Source organism: Salmo trutta, chromosome 40, assembly GCF_901001165.1.
Source record: "Salmo trutta chromosome 40, fSalTru1.1, whole genome shotgun sequence".
Lineage (NCBI taxonomy): Eukaryota > Metazoa > Chordata > Actinopteri > Salmoniformes > Salmonidae > Salmo > Salmo trutta.
Genome location: NC_042996.1, coordinates 19,029,201 through 19,052,233, shown reverse-complemented (window position 1 = coordinate 19,052,233; position 23,033 = coordinate 19,029,201). Strand labels below are relative to the sequence as shown.

The 23,033-nt window shown below is 44.4% G+C and overlaps 2 protein-coding genes across 4 annotated transcripts; both read right to left on the bottom strand.

Annotated features, from left to right (window-relative positions):
• Window positions 1-332: 332 nt before the first annotated feature.
• ssbp1 (single-stranded DNA binding protein 1) lies at window positions 333-3,230 on the bottom strand. Of its 2 annotated transcripts, XM_029742167.1 has the most exons (6): window positions 3,132-3,230; window positions 2,519-2,589; window positions 2,341-2,398; window positions 1,860-2,088; window positions 1,521-1,609; window positions 333-1,423 (listed from the first exon to the last, which is right to left on the bottom strand). In XM_029742167.1, exons 2-6 carry the CDS (start codon window positions 2,540-2,542, stop codon window positions 1,377-1,379), a joined length of 447 nt encoding a protein of 148 aa, XP_029598027.1. In that variant the 5' UTR covers window positions 2,543-2,589; window positions 3,132-3,230; the 3' UTR covers window positions 333-1,376. The 2 variants fall into 2 exon arrangements, with proteins under 2 accessions (XP_029598027.1, XP_029598026.1); XM_029742166.1 differs by lacking the exons at window positions 2,519-2,589; window positions 3,132-3,230 and having other exon boundaries at window positions 2,341-2,440.
• A 154-nt stretch (window positions 3,231-3,384) lies between these two features.
• Window positions 3,385-22,955, bottom strand: c40h12orf56 (chromosome 40 C12orf56 homolog). 2 transcript variants are annotated; one of them, XM_029742164.1, is made up of 13 exons: window positions 22,423-22,955; window positions 20,460-20,637; window positions 15,716-15,794; window positions 8,795-9,203; window positions 8,629-8,714; window positions 8,234-8,378; window positions 7,945-8,036; window positions 7,433-7,522; window positions 7,182-7,302; window positions 6,515-6,589; window positions 6,311-6,388; window positions 6,003-6,181; window positions 3,385-4,294 (listed from the first exon to the last, which is right to left on the bottom strand). In XM_029742164.1, exons 1-13 carry the CDS (start codon window positions 22,720-22,722, stop codon window positions 4,180-4,182), a joined length of 1,947 nt encoding a protein of 648 aa, XP_029598024.1. In that variant the 5' UTR covers window positions 22,723-22,955; the 3' UTR covers window positions 3,385-4,179. The 2 variants fall into 2 exon arrangements, with proteins under 2 accessions (XP_029598024.1, XP_029598025.1); XM_029742165.1 differs by having other exon boundaries at window positions 3,387-4,294; window positions 22,714-22,955.
• Window positions 22,956-23,033: the final 78 nt, after the last annotated feature.

The following is a 23,033-nucleotide window of genomic DNA, read 5'->3' as shown; positions in this document are numbered from 1 at the left end:
ACTGAACAGGGTCTGCGACCAATCCAAAGGCTTTGAGCCCGAGTCCTTGATTGACAAGCGAATAAGCCAATTAAATAACATCAAGGTACTTGTTGTAACAAATCAGAGAAAGACAAGAATTCTTCGTTCTAAACACTGCCTTCCCGGAAATGCAAATCAACCAATCACGTTAAAGCTTAAAAAAGTTAAGCGCTTGAATAGCCAACTTTCTGCTGCAATAACTTCAACCGCAACTCTTGAGTGGTCTGCCAAGAAACAGGTCAAAGAGGACATTCTGCTAAGAAACATATTCCACTAATGTGTGGATATTGAAATTAAGAGAAAGACAAAAGTTCTGGAAAAAATGGTATATTCTACATGATACATACAAGTACATTAAACAACATGAGTACAACATTTGCCAAGCCAGAATGGAGGAGAGAATCTGGTGATTTCAGGAAGGGAAAAAATAACTTTTTAAAGTGGAATGAAACTGAAAATAAACAAATAGTTACAAGTTTCAAACTATCTTTGAAATAGAACAGAAAGACATGCTTAGAAGAAAACAGGTGGTATAACATTCAATATGAAACTGGCACAGTCATAGTTTTGGGTACAGCCTTATGTCAGTCACACATTACCCACTTATTTTTCTCATCTGTTACTTGGCTTCTCTGGGAGAACAACCGTAAGTCCTCCCCTTTAAGGCCTGATCCTTTTTATCCTGCTTTGAACCGCAGTTCCATTAGTTGTACTCCACCAAGAATAGCACAAATGGGCGTAAACTAAGATTAGTAACCTAACAATTTTGGTGGCTAAAATACATACGTGTAACCACATGTTTAGGTATACCCTGGCGCACTCATAGAGAATGATAGAGTACTTTAATACTCATAAGCATGTTTTAGCATGGGCAGTGCCATTGAGGACATTGACCATTTTGAAGTAGTCAACTGGATGGTACTATGGGTTAAGGAAGGATCACATAATTCCATCCAGGTCATCAGCCAATGAATTATACTCGTGAGCAAACATTCCATAACTGCAGGTGGCAGTAAATCACCAACCTTGCGTTTATACTTGTTCCACACACTCTAGGTGGCAGTACAACCCCTTTCAGTTTGTTAACCAACTCATAGAAGTAGTAGAAGAAGAAAATGGACTACTTCAAAATGGAGATGGCCTCAATGGCGCTGCCCGTGCGCTCACCAACATCATAAATGGGACAGATAGTCCTCTATCATTCTCTACAGTCAACAGAGACGTGTTACACTGTGTTCTGTCCCATTTAGATAGCAGCCACACAGCTCCTTCAACAGTCAGTTCATATATAGACAATAGAGTAGCTACACAGAAAGAGCTTTAGTCTTCCTCCTAGATGAAGAGTGCCACTTCCTTCATTGATCCTTCCCTCGAATGTTGTCACTTAAGAATACAATGTTGTCTGTAGAAGGGAAAATAACCACATTTTTTAATTGTTATGAAAATATAAAATGTCTGTGAATGTGAATTATGTCTGAGCGTGTGTTCCCCTCTCTCACCTGCAATGATGGTGGTGGCCTGGCGTCTGACGTTGTTCTTGTCTACGTACTCCCCGTAATCCAACTTCCCCTCCACCAGAACCCTCGACCTAGAACGGGGGCACACAGAACCAAGGAATGTGTTACTGATACAACGTTTTCTTCAGATTGTTAGAAGACCAGTTATCACCTGTGTGTTTACTGCAAAGACACTTTCTGATTAGATAAGACTGAAATGAGTAGATAAGACTGAAAAATATTTACTTATCAGGCTCCTAGTCCCCAAGGAAATAGAAACTAAGTCTGAGAAATTGACAACCCACAGTATTCAGGGTGACACAGGGTGAAAAACATACATACCCTTTCTTGACATACTGGTAGGCCACATCCCTCAGACCAGGCTTGAAGATTGACACACGGTGCCACGTCGTCTTCTGGCTGACATCTCCAGCGGGGGACGTCTCCGCGTCCCCGGAGCGCCACATCTCGTTGGTTGCCATGGAGAAGATGGTGACGGGGTTGCGTCCCTCCACCTGTCTCATGACAGGGTCCTGCCCCACGCGGCCCAGCAGCTGAACACGGTTAATCGCTGTGTGGTGGGGGGGTGCACACATGTCAAAGCCACAGGGGGAGACATTAAGGAGTGCACACATGTCAATGCCACAGGGGAAGACATTAAGGAGTGCACACATGTCAAAGCCACAGGGGAAGACATTAAGGAGTGCACACATGTCAATGCTATGGGGGAAGAAAGAGGAGCGGACAGACGTCATCTGGTCTGGATTGTGTGAGATCCAATAGATGAGAAACCTGAGAAAGTGCCCTGATGGTCTATACTTACATCTCTCCAGGATCAGGCTGGCGTCTGTAGACTGGTGTCTAACCAGCTGTCTGAAAAGCTGCAGGAAAGAGGCATAAAGACACATTACACTATAATCTGCCAAGGAGTCACAGCCACAAAAGTACAGTAGAGTAGCTATTAAGGGGGAACTGCTGGAGCAGGTGTGTTGCACACGTACCTGTGCTGCTCCGTTTCTCAACATCGTCTCTGTTCGCTGGACGTACTTTATGACAGTAAAGTGGACAGAGACTGTAAGAAGGAGTATCGAATTGACTTCCTCTCAAGATGAGGCTGAGGATTAGTTAAGAGCTTTAATCCTGACTAACAGCCAGCAAGTTACATGGGCACAATTGTCTTTCTTCTATAGTCACACCTGTCATATTTGGGTAGCTGTGCCAGTGTGATACTATATCTAGATAGTATCATTATTCAAATACCTATAGTAGCTAGCTAAAATCGAAGACAACAATAGTAACGTTAGCCTACCGACTGCCGCTTGAAATAGGTCTAAAGTTAGTGTGGTAAGCTAGCTACATTGTCTCCACAAAAATCAATTGTTTCGCATTATAACCATGTGTAAATGGCTTGCTAACGTTACATTGTAATCTCTACTGATGTTACAGTCATGCCCCGCTAGCTCGCTACATTAGTTGCAATGCGAGTGGGTAGATAGCTAATAATAGGGTCGAGACATGAACTGCCATAAAATGTACACTTGTCTTACAAATGTTAGTATGCTTGTTGTTTATCGTTATATATCTAAGGACATACAGCAAGTTAATTAAACTTACATGATGCAGTAACCGAAATCCTTCAGTACATGCTGCTTCCGGTCCGTCGCTAATATAGGTCAAGGAATCATTGTAGAAGGCAATAGACAGTTCCGCTCATACTGGGGGCTGGATCAAATACTTCATAATTCAAAAATTGATGTTGAAGATGAAGTTTTATATATGTGGGGGACATTACACAACCTGTAGGTTTTATTTCCAAATAGTATGGATGTTGTATCCCGCGAAGCTGCGCGACACAAGATATAAACAATAGAGCTGGATAGTATCTTTATTTTAGGCCATTTAACAAGGACGAGTTCTAGAAAACCTTTGGTTACAATCCTTCGCTCACAGAGAGTACTCAGATGATGATATACAATAAAATCTAAATAAATGCATACAATTCTGAATCAAAACAAATAGATAATGTGTCTAAGTAAATACTGAACACAAGGTCTTACAAATCAGTAGGCCTATATAATTTACTACAGTAATACGGTACATCTGTGGAACATGCCTTTTGCTCAACGAGTGCCATTTTTAGTAATTTCTAGTGTAAGCTGAATATCCTACAAAGTGAGATGTGCAGTACCTTCATTAATTTTATTACAACCAATCTGACCATTCTGACTGCCATTACGTGACAGTTAACCTGAGAACAAGGCCATGTGTAGGAGAGAAGAGAAGAGAGAGATGCCTTGCATCGTACCTCTCACCAGGTGTAAAGGGAAACTTCTAAGGTCCTTCAGAAAGCCCACACCACTCAGCCAAAGGCACACCTCCCCAGAGCAATGTCCTGTCCCTATGTCTGAGAGAGAGTTTGATAGAGTATCCAATTGACCATCCTCTGTGACCCAAATTGTCCTCCAACGACCCAAATTAAGAAGAAATAGAGTGTGAATGTAGATGTATTCTCATATCTCACTACCCACATCTCACATTCACAGGGCCCACTTTGGGTCCCGACCTATAGTTTAAGAAACCCTGATGAACAGTATCATTCTAAAAACATAAGACAATAAGTACTTCTGTCTATGAATCAAGGAAATTCATGTAGTGTATGTGGTCAGGACTTCTGTATGATAAGTCCCAGCAGTTGAGAGACGAGGCGTAGAGCAGGCTGGCTGATGGGGTAGTCAGGGGGCAACTTCTCCTCCACACAGGGCAGCTTCACATAATACCTGCAAGAGAATACCATACAAGACGGAAGACATATGCAATACCATTACCCTTGAGCTGGACAGTGCAGTACGATGTATACAGAATATGCAATACCATTACCCTTGAGCTGGACAGTGCAGTACGATGTATACAGAATATGCAATACCATTACCCTTGAGCTGGACAGTGCAGTACGATGTATACAGAATATGCAATACCATTACCCTTGAGCTAAACAGTGCAGTTTACAGTTGAAGTCAGAAGTTTACATACACCTTAGCCAAATACATTTAAACTCAGCTTTTCTCAATTCCTGACATTTAATCCCAGTAACAATTCCCTGGCTTAGGTCAGTTAGGATCACCACTTTATTTTAAGAATGTGAAATGTCAGAATAGTAGTAGAGAGAACTATTTATTTCAGCTTTTATTTCTTTCATCACATTCCCAGTGGGTCAGAAGTTTACATACACTCAATTAGTATTTGGTAGCATTGCCATTAAATTGTTTAACTTGGGTCAAATGTTTCGGGTAGCCTTCCACAAGCTTCCTACAATAAGTTGGGTGAATTTTGGCTCATTCCTCCTGACAGAGCTGGTGTAACTGAGTCAGGTTTGTAGGCCTCCTTTCTCGCACACGGTTTTTCAGTTCTGCCCACAAATTGTCTATAGGATTGAGGTCAGGGCTTTGTGATGGCCACTCCGATACCTTCACTTTGTTGTCCTTAAGCCATTTTGCCACAACTTTGGCAGTATGCTTGGGGTCATTGTCCATTTGGAAGACCCATTTGCGACCAAGCTTTAACTTCCTGACTGATGTCTTGAGATGTTGCTTCAATATATCCACATAATTTTCCTTCCTCATTATGCCATCTATTTTTGTAAAGTGCACCAGTCCCTCCTGCAGCAAAGCACCTTCACAACATGATGCTGCCACCCCATTTTGGAGCAGTGGCTTCTTCCTTGCTGAGCGGCCTTTCAGGTTAGGTCGATATAGGACTCGTTTTACTGTGGATATAGATACTTTTGTACCTGTTTCCTCCAGCATCTTCACAAGGACTTTTGCTGTTGTTCTGGGATTGATTTGCACTTTTCGCACCAAAGTACATTAATCTCTAGGAGACAGAATGCGTCTCCTTCCTGAGCAGTATGACGGCTGCGTGGTCCCATGGTGTTTATACTTGTGTACTATTGTTAGTACAGATGAATGTGGAACCTTCAGGCATTTGGAAATTGCTCCCAAGGATGAACCAGACTTGTGGAGGTCTACATTTTCTTTTGATTTTCCCATGATGTCAAGCAAAGTTTTAAGGTAGGCCTTGAAATACATCCACAGGTACACATCCAATTGACTCAAATTATGTCAATTAGCCTATCAGAAGCTTTTAATGCCATAACATAATTTTCTGTTATTTTCCAAGCTGTTTAAAGGCACAGTCAACTTAGTGTATGTAAACTTCTGACCCACTGGAATGGTGATACACTGAATTATAAGTTAAATAATCTGTCTGTAAACAATTGTTGGAAAAATTACTTGTGTGATGCCAAAACTATAGTTTGTTATCAAGAAATATGTGGAGTGGTTGATAAACGAGTTTTAATGACTCCAACCTAAGTGTATGTAAACTTCCGACTTCAACTGTACATACTGCCATCTACAGACCACAAATGGAACAAACAATTCTAAGGCAGAGGAACTGGAACCATGTTTGACTGATTCTACCTCTCACCTGAACTCCTCTCTGTACTCCGTGCGGAGGTGCTGGCCCAGGTGGGAGCTGTACTTCAGGCAGGCAAGCAGAACCCTACAGCGCTGGAACAACAAAGCAGCCTGGGATGGGCTGAGAGGGGCCTGGGACCCAGACAGGACCACTACCACCTGCCGAGCCTGGTACCCCACGAACGACAGCTGTGGAGATAAATAGAGAGATACAGGGGGACACCAACCATGAGACAGGTTGACAGAGGGAGATTCAACTAATCAGACAAGGTATCATATAATTGAAGTGTACATTCATTCAAATAAGTAGAGGCATACTAAAGAGGGATGAGGCTGCAGTATTCTCAGGATCCAGCCTACAGTCAGGAAATGCTCTGGAGATGGAGTTCGGCTGGCCTGCAGAAACAGAGCTCATCATTAGGCTACATACTTTACAGTTAATATAGTATACTGGTATACAGTATATTAGCGTGCTTAGGGTGTGGGAGTTTCTTTCCATTGCCTGCTGTGAAGGGCACTCACCTCCTGACAGAGCACCACCAGTTCAAACAGCAGAGAGCACCCTGCATCCAGGTACTCCTCTAACAGGCCCTGCAGCTGATAGACAAGTTGTGATGGGAATATTTGAGGTGAATAAAGTTCATATTTCATGCGGAGTGATTAACACAATGCTTAGCCTATTTATTAATTTTCCCTTTCTGTAATACACATGATTTCCAGTGTTCTGTTTGTGCAAGATTGTGGGTTGATGGTCACTAGACGTGAATGTTATGGATTGTTCTCTCATCTGTTGATAGCGTTAGACACCAGACTGGATGTACAAGGGCCAAGGACACGGATTATACCCTGCTGCGTGGTATTAACGACGCTCTGCTGAACACTGTGTGATTCTATAGCAGCTGGCAAAGTCACTGCCTTTTTGTTTTGACTTCCTGCAAGCCTCTTGGGCTGATGTTTACAGAACAGTTGTCTGCTGAATAGGATACTAGGGCATTGTCAGAGAAGGCCAGTTAGACATTTTCTCTGCTTCTGAGCTGGAGGTGTTTCCCTGTTGCAACTTGTAATAAACCAGACTTGACTTTACTGCTCTTCTCTTTTGGAAATTCCTATTACACAAGTCATAAAAAACATATACACAACCACACAAAATGTTAATGTCCAACCAATTATATCCAGGGCCCACACTCACCTCTGTATGTGGGGGCGAGCCCTGTCTTGAGTCTGGGGAGACTCTCCTCGATCCCTGTGTCTGGCTCTGGAGCTCTGGGTCACACACCAACGCTAGTAACAGCCTGGCTGTCAGGGCACCTCTGCAGACAGGGACAACACACTCTCCTGTTAGATATACTTCTGTGATATCGAGGGAGGGAGGGAGGGAGGGAGGGAAGGAAGGAAGGAAGGAATAAAGGAAGGAGAGAGAATGGGTGTGTGTGTACTCACTGCTTGGCCGTAAGCATGTTGAGTCGAGCCGGCTCGATCTCTGTCTCTCTGAACATCAAGGCCAGCGTCTGAGCGATCAGAGTACACAGCCTGGACACAGGAGACAAAGAGGGTTAGGCTCAGAGATAAACCCATTTTGAGAACAGGTATGATGGAGTTTAACCATTATATTCTTGACCACTGGAGAGGGCTAGTGAGACTTGTCACCTGTCACCTAACCTGACCTACGTGACAGTGTAGTAGTGCCACAGAGATCCACATTAAACCCATAATCTAGTTGCATAAAGACAAAGCTGCTTAAAACCCCAAAGGAAACCCAGCGGGGTTCCTTAGTTAATCCACACGTAGGTGTTTCACAGAGGCTCTCTACTAAACCTGTTCATGTGATGGTGGTGATGTTATAAAAGATAACAGGTAGTCTTAGCCCGGTGTTAACCAAGGATCACTGTAGTCACTCAAAATAGTCTGTCAGCTTTGTGCCCACACACACCCACACACACAGTGTCACTCACAGTAGGCTGTCTGCTGTGTTGGTCTCCGACCTCTGACAGCTCCGCAGGGAGTCTTCCAGCATTGGCACCAGGAATGGAAACATGTCATTGGACTAACACACACGCACACACACACACACACACACACACACACACACACACACACACACACACACACACACACACACACACACACACACACACACACACACACACACACACACACACACACAGTTATGTATGGAGAAAGAAGGACACACACAGTCACAGAAACAAACACACTCACACACAAAGATCCATGTGATCTCACCCTCCAGAAGAGTTTCCTGAGGGTGATGCTGCGGTGGGCTGCGGTGCGGAGCTCCTGGAGGAGCAGATATAGGCTCTCCAGACTGATGCCCTCCTGAAGCAACTCACCACTCAGCTGGCGGAACAGGTGGGCTGTACGCTCCCAACTACACACCGACAGGGGAGGGAGTGACCATGGAACAACATGTTGGAACAGTATCTGATGGGGAAAACTATCAACTGGGGAACAGTATCAGGGCTGTCTTTCATTAGGGCAGCGAAACAAGCGTTTCTTATTGGACACGTTCAGGTGGTACCTCCCCATTTTGATCAGTTCTCTTACGTTTTGTGTCAACTGAACATGACCCTGATGGGAATACCAACAGCATCTGATAGGGGAACAGTATTTGAAAGTACCTAATGGGGGCTTGTTTCTGTGGGGAGGTGCTCAACATGACATTGCATCTCCTCCTGTAGAGGGGGTCCAACAGCAACGTTGACCTCTGGAGGAAAAACATCAACATACACACACGTTATTACAACATTATAACACACACACACACACGCACAGTGAATGACTCACTATAATGTAACTGTTCCAGGAGCTTTGCAGGTGCAGGTAGATCCGAGAAGTAGGCGACACAGCGTACAGATGCAGCTCCGCCTCTCTCTCTCCTCCCTCCTCTTCCTCCTTCTCTCCATCCCTCTCTCTGACCACCCTGTCTCTCTTCAGCAGGCGAGCCAGCACCGAGCCTCTCCTCCTGGGCACCAAAGGGGCCTCCGGGGGCATCTGGGTCTGGTCACCCGGTGGGGAGGGAGAGAAAGAGGGAGAGTGGAGGGAGAGGGCTGGGGAAACTGGATTGGGTAGAGGGCGAGGCAATGTCAGTCTTAGAACCTGTCTCTGACCAAGTGTTTCAGGGTTAGGGCAGGAGGCTGAGCGTGTGGTCTTCAGCCGGAGCACCTCTTCCTCTTCCTCCTCCTCCTCCCTGTTCCTACCCGGGAGACAGAGAGATGGTACAGTCAGTGTGACTGTGTCAGAAACACACCCACACACCTTACCTAGTCAAACACACACGCAATTTGAGCCACATTACACAACTCAGAGTAAGTTGTACTGTGGTGACGTATCGTGGCCCGTGGCAGGACAGCAAGGTCATGCTGTGTTAGCCCACCAGGGGGCAGAGTGAGAGTACAGTGAAAAGGGAAGATATTCCCCTGGCAGAGAAGCAGCTACCTGATCCTGACCTGGAACCTTGACAAGGTCACTCACTCGGTAAGCCTTTCTCTCTCTTTCTGTCTGCCCTTCACTTCTTCTCTCTCTTCTCCCTCCCTTCTCCTCTCTTTCCTTCAACTCTCTTCGAAATCCCCACTGAGGTAGAGCTAGAGGAGGGTATCTTTCCATGTGGATATCTTTCCATGTGCAGATTTACTGTCGTGATCCTTAGAGGAAAACCCAATTATTTAAAGAGCCTGTGTCTATACAGATGTAGGATCTTCATTTGAGCCAGTTTGCTACAGCAGGTAAATAATCCTGCAACAACAGAACATTTTCATTATTATGAGTTTTATAATGAATTGACATTTTTGTAGGGGTTAATACCTTTTTCGTAAGGGAAAATCAAGTCTGACATTTCAAAATGGAAATTACAAACTTCAGGAGCCTTTTTTGTTGTTGTATTTTACCCCCTTTTTCTCCCCAATTGCGTTCCTCACTCATCGCTGCAACTCCCCAACATTCTCGGGAGAGACGAAGGTCGAGTCATGTGTCCTCTGAAACATGACCTGCCTTATCACGCTTGTTAACACCCGCCCGCTTAACCCGGAAGCCAGCCACACCAATGTGTCGTTCAACTGAAGTCAGCCTGCAGGAGCCCGGCCCACCACAAGGAGGCACTAGAGCACAATGAGCCAAGTAAAGCCCCCCCCCCCAGCCAAACCTTCCCCTAACCCGCAGGGCCAATTGTGCCCCGCCCCATGGGACTCCTGGTCACGGTTGGTTGTGATACAGCCTGGGATCGAACCCGGGTCTGTAGTGACGCCTCAACCACTACGATGCAGTACCTTAGACCGCTGCGCCACTCGGAAGGATTTCAGGAGCTTTTTTAAACCTCAAAATACACTGCACGCTTTACATTTTCTGCATTGCATCTGTATTTAGTTCCTTTGTCTCAGTGCTACAATACAGGGTTAGCTGTTTTTGTAATTTTATCAGTAACTTACAGTATTAAACAAAAGTATGATACTGTATAAACTAAATACAGTAGATTATCGTAGAACACACAGTAAAATACAGTACATTTGTTTTACAGAACACTGTAAGACCTTTCTGTAATTTCAACAGTAATATACTGTCGAATGCGCAGTAAAATACCGTAAATGTGTTATAAAGTAATCAGTATGATGCATTGTGGGAAAATGTTGTGGGCGGGGAAAGAGTCTCTGGCTCATTAACATATTTTAAGGCATGCCGTGTGAGAGGCTATATTTGTTGCGCCCGTGAATGAGAATGCTATACCCCCACAGAATATCGTAATATACTGTGCTTTAGGAATTCTACAAACTTTGTCCTGAAACTCAACAGTAATTTACTGGCAAATTGCTGCCAGTAATTTACTATAATTCAGAATACAATACCGTACTGCGTTTTTGGAGTGCCAAAAACCTTTTAAATACTAATTTGTACGCATTAACATGTTTTGAGACTATTACTGTAAAAGGCTATGTTTGTTGCACCTGTTAGTGAGAGTGCTGTAACAATTTAAGTGATATGTGGTGGTGGTTCCCTAACAATTACATTTAAGGGACCCATCAGAGTGGCAGCCAGTCTCAAATCTTTAATTGTTGAGCGGCTATAAATGTCCTTTCGGTCTGTTTTGCCGTGTAGTCACTGTCAGTTTAGGAGGCTTTGTTAAGGCCTAAAGTGTAAGTGATGGAAAACATAAAATATCACTTGGTGTGCTTTAAAAATTATAGAATTAAATAGTCAATATTAGCCATTATATTTTCAATACAATTCAACAATATAGTACTGTATTGCGGTTTTGCTATATATCTACATATCTATATATCTACTGCAGCATAGTGTCAATTATGGAGCATTGTGGGAAAATATTGTGGCTCATTAGCATATTTTAGCCATGCCTTGTAAGTGGGCTGAATTTGTTGCACCTGTTATCAAGAGTCTTGTACCAATTTAAGTGCTATGTGGTAGTAGTTCCCGAACAATGAAATGTATATAGGGAACAGATCAAATTGGTAGCTGGCCTTAAACCTTATAATGTTTGACTATTTATCCATGTCCATTCGATCTGTTTTTCCCTGTCATGACAGCCAGTTCGGAAGCCTTTGTTTAGGCCTCTAGAAGTGCAAGTGATATAACAGCTAATATTCATGAATATGCTGTAATATGCAAACGCCTACAGCCAACCTGCTTGCTCTAATCCCTTGTAGTTACAGTAAAATATCATAGAAAATAAATTCTAACAGTTTAATAGTCACTTTTACTGTATTGTACTCTGTTTCATTGCTCTGGCATGAAGTTATGGTGAATATGTCAGTAATATATTGGCACTATCCAGAGATAGTCAGAGATATATCATGAGATGTCTTGTTGTAATAACAATCATTTTGAAGACCAATGTATCCTTAACTACAACATTTTCAGTAACGATTAAAGATTTTCTTTACTTGCTATGACTGTGATATATATTTATCAACCTTGGTTGAAACGTAAGTTTATAAGGATAAGAGCGCCTACAAATTAACCAAATTGAAAATCTGCAAAGAACACTGGGTAATATATCACTGCATGGGTAAATCCAGTAATATACTGTAAATTAGATTACAGTAACATGTTTGGTACCGTAAAATGTATTACAGTAGCTGTACTGTGAAATGAATTACAGTAACTTACTGGCTGGCCAATTGCTGCCAGTAAGTTACTGTACATTTTACAGGAAATGTTTTACAGTGTAGTTTTGGGGCATCATGTGTACTGACGCACATAGTCTACTACGACTTCCTTGCCTTTAACTTGACATGTTACCAATAGTCTATATAGACTTTATAACTCCTGGCGAAGCACAGTCTCAGTGTACAGTATATTGACTTGACTACATGAAGCTTGTGCCAACTTCTGTGTGTTGTATCGTGCTGACAGCAGCTCCTTCATGGCTGTTACATCTTCCGATGATTACTGACACTGTTCAGGGACTGTCTCACAGCTCAGCGGATGGGTGTGTGTGTTAATGACCTCCCAGGGGACAGTGTGTGTGACAGAGAGACCTTCCCAGAGTTAGATGGAGACCGGAAGACATTTATGCACTGAGCTGGTTAAGACACATGAAAGACCATTCCGCATGCACACTGGTTCTGGTTGTCCTCTGTGGATCCAGGACAGGGAGAGAGCACTCACATGTGCATGGACACACACACACACACACACACACACACACACACACACACACACACACACACACACACACACACACACACACACACACACACACACACAAATGAACAGAAACACTGGATGTGTGTGTGGCTGTGCTGAATGTTGATATAGTTTATATTATTTGTCTCTATTTGTGTATACAGTATGCGTCTGTACTGTACGTTGTGAATGCTGGCCTCTAAATGTGTATCTGTACCTGAATGTGAGGTATTTTGTACTATGCATGTATGACCTAAATTGTTGAGCGTGTGTAAAAGCTGAGAACCTGATCTGAAACTCTCTACGCTCTCCTCTGGTGCACATTAAACAGTCATGAGCCACATGACCAGCCTGAGCACCCCACCCAGCAGCCTGTAGCAAGCAGCCTGGAGAATCTGAAGTAGCCTGCCTCCTCTTAGCAGCCACACTCACATTACACCCTGCAGGACCAACCTGACCTCTATCCCTGCTCCAACTCTTTCAAAACCTCCAGCAATATCTCCACTTCCCTCTCTCCTCCCTATACTCCCTCTCTCCAAGCCCCTTTACATTCCCCCGCATTGAGAGTCAGGACAGACCTGAGAAAAAGCTGTGTTTTACAGGCTGTGTCATCCACCTAATACCGTCACCCATCCCTGTAAAACACAGCTTTTGTCCTTCGGCAAGGATACGAGAGAGAGAGAGAGAGAGAAAGAGAGAGGGGAATGTCAGAGAGCAGATAAGACACGCCTCGTCACACAGACTCACTCGGATTCACTGGTGTCTTTGTTTCTATCCCGTCTAGTTCACTTCCCAGATTAGTTATCATGTTTCGTGTTTTCCTTGGTTAGTCTGTTATGTTAATATGTTTAGTCTACTTTTATATACTTACTTATTTAATGTGGGATTTTATTGCTTTTTTTAACTTGCTGATTACCTCTCCATGTAAAGTGACTTTAATTCTAATTATTAGTAACTTCTCCTGATTGTAAGGCAACAGGCAGCTGCTGCTAAATTGTCTGCATAACAATCTCGAAATATTGATCCAGTTTCTAAGCAACTGGTGCTACATACAGAGACACACCCATCCACAAAGAGAATGGCAGCAGGCCAACCCCAGAACCTTACAGTGCCTTTAGAAGGTATTCACACCCTTTGACTTTTTACACATTTAGTTATGTTACAAAGTGGGATTAAAATGGATTTAATTGTCACTTTTTTGTCAATGATCCAAACACAATACTCTGTCATGTCAAAGTAAAATTATATGATTAGATAAGTATTCAACCCCCTGAGTCAATACATGTGAGAATCACCTTTGGCAGTGATTACAGCTGTGAGTGTTTTGGTGAAAGTCTATAAGAGCATGAATGGCATACCAGGATTGTACGATATTTGCCCATTATTCTTTTGTAAATTCTTAAAGCTCTGTCAAGTTGATTATTGATCATTGCTAGACAGCCATTTTTAAGTCTTGCCATAGATTATTAAGCCGATTTAAGTTAAAACTGTAACTAGCTAACTCAGAAACATTCAATGTCGTCTTAGTAAGCAACTCCAGTGTACATTCGGCCTTGTGTTTTAGGTTATTGTCCTGCTGAAAAGCAAATCTGTTTCCCAGTGTCTGTTGGAAAGCAGACAGAACCAGGTTTTTCTCTAGGATTTTACCTGTGGTTAGCTCTTTTCCATTTATTTTTGTAAAAATAAAAACTTGCTAGTCCTTGCCGATGACAAGCATAACCGTAATATGATGCAGCCACAACATGCTTAAAATAATTTTAGAGTGGCACTCAGTGATGTGTTGTGTTGGATTTTCCCCAAACATAAAGCTTTGTATTCAGGACAAAAAGTTAATTTCTTTGCAAGTTTTTTGCAGTGTTACTATAGTGCCTTATTGCAAACAGGGTGCATGTTTTGGAATATTTCTATTCTGTACAGGCTTCCTTCTTTTCACTCAGTCATTTAGGTTAGCATTGTGGAGTAATTACAATGTTGTTGTAGTTACTCCACTGTGACAGTTTTAAACTCACCATTGGCCTCATGGTGAAATCTCTGAACGGTTTCCTTCCTCTCAGGCAACTGAGTTAGGAAGGACGCCTGTATCTTTGTAGCGACTGGGTGTATTGTTACACCACCCAAAGCGTAAATGCTCAAAGACATATTCGGTGTCTGCTTCTTTTTTTTCACCCATCTACCAATAGGTGCCCTTCTTTGCGAGGCATTAGAAAACCTCTCCGGTCTTTGTGCTTGAATATGTGCTTGAAATTCACTTCTCGACTGAGAGATCTTACAGATAATTGTTTGTGTGTACAGAGATGGGGTAGTCATTCAAAAATCATGTTATCCACTAACCACTATACGCCATGCAACTTACTATGTGACTTGTTAAGCAAATGTTTACTCCTGTATCTATTTAGGCTTGCCATAACAAAGGGGTTGAATACTTATTGACTCAAGACATTTCAGCTTTTCATTTTTTATTCATTTGTTAACAAATATGAAAATAAAATTCCACTTTGAGACTATGGGGTATTGTGTCTAGATCAGTGACACAAAATGTCAATATAATGCATTTAAAATTCAGACTGTAACACAGCAAAATGTGGAAAAAGTTACAGTAAGGGGTGTACATAGTACTGTAATTCATATCACCACATACCGCTGTTGCCAAGTTGCCTATGGCTCAACACATCCCCACCTGCCTACGCAAACACACAAAGCGTCTCCCTAGCTATCTGTGTTGGCCGTGGTGTTGCAGCTCATGTACTCATGTCACATGCTACCACTAAGAAAGGCTTAGACAGTAAATAAACCAGACTATCTGTGAAACCACAGAACCATAGTCAGGCCTGCAGTCTGTCTCATGATGGTCCATGGCCTGACCTGTGTTTGATTGACAGACTGACTGTCTCCTGTAACAGTAGGATAATGGGATCTCTCTGTATAATGCAGAAAAGGCCCTCTAGCCAGCGTCAGCCTGGAAGACAGAGATAAGGCCATTTCAAAGGGGACCGTAAGGCAGGGGACTGACTGGGACTGAATGGGTCTGAAGAGCGTCATGGCTGTTGAATGGGAATGGACAGCAGGTCTCACCTCATGGGGACAGGGGAGACGTTCCACCCGTCTCTATCTGGTGGTTCTGAGCGGGTCGACAGGAGAGTACCACCGATACCTGGAGAGAGACAGAGAGAGATGGGGAGAGAGACGGAGTAGGGGGAGAGTGAGAGGGACAGAGACAGGGGAGAAGGATGTAGAGAGGTTTATGAGATCACTCTATGTAATTGGAAGCCCTAACATTGACGAGACCCGGTAATTTATACTTAACTGGGAAACAGTTGTCGAATGGGCAGAATGAGAGAGGAAGGTAGACGGTAAAAGAAAGAGGAAGGCAGATGGAGGCTGAGAAAGAGAGAGGAAGCAGAGAGAAAAAGAGAGAGGAGGCAGAGAGAAAAAGAGAGAGAGAAAGAGGAGAGAAAGAAAGATGGAGGGGAGAGAGGGTGTTTGGAGAAGGAATTTCTCATGTCTCTGGAGAGAACAAGCTTTGGGAATGGAGCACCAATGACAGTGACGTGTCAGAGAGGATAATGTGAATTCCTTTACAAGGTGCCTAAGCATCACACTTTCACTGATACGTAAACTCCTAACCCTCCTAGCCCTAACCCTTACTCAGGTAAGCCTCTGGCACAGGCAGCCCAATCCAGCCTAACCCAGGTCAGGGCAGAAGACAGTTGGCTGTAGGGCAGGTGGATGCATGGCAGGGAGAGAGAGACTACCTCTATGTTAGCAAACATACGGTATGTCAATGCAATGGGTTTAAGAAGCTTACAGCAGAGGGATGTGAGGATTTGACGGGGCAGATAGGCTGGAGTATGACAGACAGAGCAGCAATGTAAAGAAAAACTGTAATTTATACGGTCATTTGGGCTATTAGCATCAGTAAAATACTCAGAATTGTGGTGCATTGCGGGGAAAAGAATTGCTGTATTTCGGAAAGTACTGTACTTCCACCATAGTACCGTACCGTATCTTTAGAGCTCCAAAAACCTTTTGACCACTAGCAGGTGCATGGTATGCTTGTTTCTGGCTCATTAACATATTTTGAGGCCTGCCTTGTAAGAGGCTACATTTGTTGCACCCATGAGTGAGAATGCTGTATCAATTTAACCGCTATGTGGTTATAGAACCCCTTCTTTTTAAATGTATAGGGAACAGATTGAAGTGGCAGCAAGGCTTAAACCTTAAAGTTAACATTATGACTCTGGTTGGCGGACATTTTCTATGGCTGTTTTCTCCCCAATTGATAGTTAGTCTTTCCCCATTGCTGCAACTTCCGTACGGACTGGGGAGAGGCGAAGGTCGAGAGCCATGCGTCCTCCGGAACACGACCCTGCCAAGCCGCACTGCATCTTGACACACTGATCGCTTAACCCAGAAACCAGCCATACCAATGTGTCGGAGGAAACATCGTACAACTGGTGACCGAAGTCAGCGTTCATGCGCCTGGCCCGCCAAAACGAGTAGCTAGAGCGCGATGGAACAAGGACATCACGGCCGGCCAACCCCCCCCCCCAACCTAGACGACGCTGGGCCAATTGTGTGCTGCCTCATGGGTCTCCCAGCCGGCTGCGACACAGCCTGGGATCGAACCCGGGTCTGTAGTGACCGCTGCGCCACTTGGGAGGCCTTTTCTATCCTTTTCTTTGGACGGACCAGGAGGCAGTAACAGCGGCTTGACCGTGGCTGGTGCTGCCTTTCAGGTCCAGGGGAAACGCCTGAAGGACTGGAGAAGACAGAAGGGTAACAGTGGCTTGACCACGGCCCGACATGAGTCCACGGACCACCCGGACCCCCCCCCCCCCCCCCCCCCCAGTATCCAGAATGAGCAACGGACCAGCTGCCTGGGGAGGAGATGACGGACTGCAGGCCTTGAGGCCAGTAGAGTGCTGCCGAGGCAAACCTTACTCCCTCTACCCTAGGTCTCCTCCTCTGCCTTCCTTTTTTCCCCCAGCTGCCCTCAGGCCACCACCGACCAGACCAGGACCAGCAGACCGCCAACCACCCAGAGCACCACCACCAGAGGCGAGGAGGAAGGACCAAAGACACCAACCTATGCCTGGCACGAGCAGATCACATGGGAGTCCCTCCATTGACCTACGGGTCACGGGCTTCCAGGTGTGTCCTTCCTTCCTCTGAAGAACTGGAGCAGACTCAAAAACCACCACCTACCTTAACAAGATGACTGGGATGAACCCAGTGTGCTGCTACAACACGGTGAGGCTGACGGTAATCCCCAACAAGGAGGCTGCTGAGGACAGTACCGCCAATCGCTGGGGAGCAGCAGGAGCTGCAACAACAACTGCCAGACCAAAACCCATGACCCGCCAGGAATTCAGCAGGGCAGTTCTCCAGAGAGGTATGGGCTTTGTGCCATCTGACCTGAACTGCCTGGTGAAATCACAGGGCCACAATAATCATTTGAAGCCAGTTTCAAGACCCCCCAGTTACTAGAACAGTTTTGGTCAAAATTCAGAAACTGCAAAGATACAGCCCTTTTTAACAAACTCAGATTATACCCCCTCTTCAACACAGAATCCAAGGTAGTTACAGTACAGTTTCACAATGAATGCATTCAGGACTACGACATACAAGTTTGGTTAAGCAGGTTTGCCACCCTCAAGTCAGTGGCTACGAGGGTCCTGGTCGCAACCCCAGCACCATCACGCTGGGAAACAACAGAGGCTCCGTCCACTACTACGGCATGCCCAAACTGTGCAGGAACTGCGGCCAACTGGACCATCTGGCCGCATCCTGCACAGTCATCATCTGCAAGATCTGTAAATACAACCACCGAGCATACCCCCTCTTCAACTGTACCACCACATGCCCCTTCAACCTGTACGGTTCAGTTCCTACACCGGCAGGGCAAGGACCAAAGCCACCAACCCAAATCGCAAACCCTCCAACGAATTCCTTCCTTGCCACCTCCATCCCCGCCAAACCCCTGGTCAAAGTGGAGCCGGTTTCGAGAGAGGTCATACAACCGGAAGACCCCCTCACAACACAACTCCAGTTCTTAGAGGATGACAACGACCCAAACTGGACAAAAATGGCCAAACGGAAAAGACCAGATTACTGACAGAGCCTGGACTTGAACCCGATCGAACATCTCTGGAGAGACCTCAAAATAGCTATGCAGCGACGCTCCCCATCCAACCTGACAGAGCTTGAGAGGATCTGCAGAGAAGAATAGGAGAAACTCCCCAAATACAGGTGTGCCAAGCTTGTAGCGTCATACTCAAGAAGACTCAAGGCTGTAATCGCTGCCAAAGGTGCTTCAACAAAGTACTGAATAAAGGGTCTGAATACTTATGTAAATGTGATATTTCAGTTATTTTTTCTTAATTTTTTTGCAAAAATGTCTAAAAACCTGTTTTTCCTTTGTCATTATGGGTTATTGTGTGTAGATTGATGAGAAGAAAAAAAACTATTTAATCAACTTCAGAATAAGGCTGTAATGCAACAAACGTGTAAAAGTGAAGGGGTCTGAATACTTTCCGAATGCACTGTATGTCATTTTCTATCCCTTAAACATTGAGGGTGGGAATTCTTCACACATTATTCACACTGATAATATCAGGATGTATTTTGGGGGGAGGGGATTCATCATGTCTTACTCATTGTTAGGTAGAAGTTTGGTCCAAATTGGATGTTTGGTACTATATTTATTGAATATTATATGAATCCTTTAAATGAAAATGACCAATTTGGGTGTAATCCAATAGCTTAGCCCTTTACACTCGTACCCGTATACTGTATGGGTTGAAAATGGCAGATTTGGGCACTAATAAGCATCTAAATTGGAACGTAGTGGCTGTACAGGAACATGCTATATATGACGTCAGAGTTCTGGCTCTGAGCCTCACAGTGCTGTTTGGGTTTTGACTGACAGACGTTCTGAACTTGAGCACCGCGCGTGACAAGAAGTTGCCCCTATCCCTCCCTGCAAATGTTTTGTTGTCTGAGTGAGGGAAATGCAGTAAATTAGGAGGACGCAATGTATTTTGAAAGATGAGATGTTGAGGATTATAATAAATACCGCTTTGATGTCATTCAAGCAAGCCAAACCCCTGTGAGTCCAAACGTGGACTTCACATTTCCAAATGTCATATACAATGTCAACATTTATGATCACTATGTTGGATGTATAGTTACAAGATGACATGTCATACCCTGGGTTGTTTCTATGTTTGTTTATCGTGAAGAAAATCTGCCACGGTACACATCTGAATGCACTTATGACTCCTTTCTATGCTCAACAAAATAACAATCATTTTAACATTATCTCCAAACTGTTCCCTTTCAACAATTTAGCCCTATCCATATAGGCCAATTCCCACGAGTGTATAGGGTTAATTTCTCAGAAATCAAATGATATTTCAACAAAATAATGCAGGAATGCTAATCTTATCTATACCTAAGTACAGAAGTGTAATAGCTTTCTGAAATGACATGGAACGACCCTTTTTTACAGTATAACACAGTAAATAGTATGATATTGTACTGTGTCTCATTACCAAGTATATTACAGTAGGTGTACTGTTATATGAAATACACGGCAACCCCTTTACAGTGTAACAAGATCTGATCCTGTCATACACTGATTCAGAGAGAGAGAGAGAGAGAGACAGAGAGAGAGAGAGAAAGAGAGAGAGAGAGAGAGAGAGAGAGAGAGAGAGAGAGAGAGACAGAGAGAGAGCGAGAGACAGGGAGAGAGAGAGAGAGAGAGAGACAGAGAGAGAGAGAGAGAGAGAGAGAGAGAGAGACAGTTGTTCTTTACCTTCCATGGAGGGGGAGATGGGCCAGTGTTGGCGAGGAGAGGGGACGGGAGGAACGCGAGGTTCTCCTCTGAGCAGACCATTTTTCTTCCCAGATGGCTTTGCAGTGGCGTAGACCACACGAATGTGCTGCGAGCGCTCCCGGTCCCGGCCACTGAGGAACTCTGGTAGATCATTGACCTGGAAAGCAGGACCAGAACCGCTGTCTTATTTGGAGCAGAATCAGTGACAGAAGTGATCAGAGAAGTGATCACTCATTAAAACTTTGTTTAAGCATTTATGTTTCTGGAGCTAGGAGCTGTGATGACATTCGAGGACAGTAGGTTACATCTGAATCTGAATCATTATGTGAATGTGAACGGTCCCTAGGGACAATATATGAGGAGACTATTTGGGAACAATATCTGGAGACAGTAGGACAGCCTCCCAGCCGCACTGGCTTGCTAAAGCTTTGCTCATCCTGGTTCTGCCACAGGAAACAGCTTGCTCTGATTACTGACTGACTGTCATACACACAGACACAAAGAAACACCCACACACAAAAAACACATGGGATTGCTCTCGCGCACGCATTAACACACATACTGTACACACTCTCTCTCCCTTTCTGCACTGGCAGACTATACTGTGAGAAAGGGGCAGGGTGAGCTAATTCAAACAGCTTTGCCTGTAGATGGGAAAAACTACTAAACTGGAAACCAGTGACATAAGGTAATAATGCCCAGGTAGTAACACTAATTTACCATGCTTATATCATTTCCAGCTTATTTTGTGCCTGCAGTCACTTAATTTGGGCCAACAGTCACTAAAAGTACAGCGCCCAGAGTAGTTTTTCTGATGAAGTGCTGTGGTGAGGAAAAACTCCTGGCCCTAACCCTTGACCTATAACCTAGAGGCTGCCTGTTATTGTATTCTATTCCAATTTCCATGTGCGTCTGCTCTCTCCCACATGGTTACACGTTAGTCACACATGTTTATAGTACAGCACCTCTCCTTGATAGAAAAAGAGGAACACACCACATATATTTAAGCTAAGGCCCCATGTTCTCTAGCCTGTCTGTTTGTGCTATAATGCAAATATTTGGCAAGACAATGGGCAAGTTCATTTTGCATCGCCCGGTGCCCCGGCTGGATGGAGTTTGATCTTTTTAAACCATTCCATTGGTCCTGAAGTGTAATCTCCATCCTCTGGGCACAGGGAAATGCAAAATGTACTCACCCAATGAGTGACAAGGAGTTGGAATAGTAACACAAAGCAGACTGCCACTCAGGCTACATTGCTGTCTAATATGATCTGATCCTCACATTGTGTGGTAGTGAGGTCTCTTCGGGTCTCAGCCTATGTTTATCATGCTTGCCTCTGTCCAGGCTATCAATAGGTCAGGCTATCAGAGCCACTGTGTCTGCCATAAGCAGTTAAACAGGGCTTAACATGACAGGATCAGCAGCGCAGCGTCCTGTCACTATACTTAGCCCAGGCCCAAGGAGGGCAGACAGTACCGGACACTAATTATACAAAGGTCAAACAGAGAGATAACAGAGAGTTAGAGAACGGGTCAAATGACATACAGTCTGTTCAGTATATAATCAGGAATAACTCCTGTGTGTGTGTGTGTGTGTGTGTGTGTGTGTGTGTGTGTGTGTGTGTGTGTGTGTGTGTGTGGTGTGTGTGTGTGTGTGTGTGTGTGTGTGTGTGTGTGTGTGTGTGTGTGTGTGTGTGTGTGTTTGTGTGGTGAGACCACCATCTGAGTATTCCATTAGTGAGGATGTGTGTGTGTGTGTGTTTGTGTTTGACCAAACAAGTCAAGCCAAACAAGAATGGCTTGTCTTTTGGCCAATAAAAATAGATATTATGCATAAAGGCAAGTCATAGAAGTCACTCAAGTTGTTGATGTTTGCATTACACAATATTCCAACATTGTATTTATGTCCCAACACTATCCTAACTCTCTAGACAGTCCTTACCAGCTCGATGTCTCGGATGTGTCTGAAATCGACCGCGGTTGTGAGGGTGCGCGGCGGGTACTCAGCCAGATACACACACTCATCACTGAGAACTACATGCATGAACACCTTATTCACCCTCTCCGAGACCACCACGCACGGTTCATAGGCGCGGATCCGCTCATACACCCCGCGCTCGGTGTTCCTCTTGAGAAATGAGTCTAGTTTACTGTTGCGCCTGCACTGCAAGCCTCCCGCGCCCGTCATGGCCATGGGCATATTGGGCACAGCCGGGGCACCAACGGAGCTCACCTGCCACATGCATCAGAGAAGCACGAACGGAGAGAAGAGACGCGCTTTCCTTGGTCTGTGTTCACTAGAGTTTTAGAGCTACTTCCACTCTCTGTGAGTTGCGATAGCAATGCTACACACCACGGGATAAAGTAACCTAGGTGATATTACATCCATGGCTTGATCGTTGAGAAAGTGTACGCTCTGGTCGCTTGCATGCCGCCCGTGCGCTCTTCATCCGTGCGCTCTCCATCCTGAGTTGTTCTAAGCTTCATTGGTTATATATAAAGCTCTTTGCTGATTGGTTGACACCCTGCCACCTCTGCTCCTACTGTACCTAC

Coding starts and splice junctions, on each gene's coding strand:
- ssbp1 (XM_029742166.1), bottom strand. CDS start 2,425: ATGTGTCTTTATGCCTCTTTCCTGCAGCTTTTCAGACAGCTGGTTAGA. Junction 1,610..1,859: donor TACCAGTATGTCAAGAAAGG/GTATGTATGTTT, acceptor CCCCCGTTCTAG/GTCGAGGGTTCTGGTGGAGG. Junction 1,424..1,520: donor GGCCACCACCATCATTGCAG/GTGAGAGAGGGG, acceptor TCCCTTCTACAG/ACAACATTGTATTCTTAAGT.
- c40h12orf56 (XM_029742164.1), bottom strand. CDS start 22,722: ATGTGGCAGGTGAGCTCCGTTGGTGCCCCGGCTGTGCCCAATATGCCC. Junction 15,795..20,459: donor CATCTCCCCCTCCATGGAAG/GTAAAGAACAAC, acceptor GTCTCTCTCCAG/GTATCGGTGGTACTCTCCTG. Junction 7,303..7,432: donor AACATGCTTACGGCCAAGCA/GTGAGTACACAC, acceptor CCCTGTCTGCAG/AGGTGCCCTGACAGCCAGGC.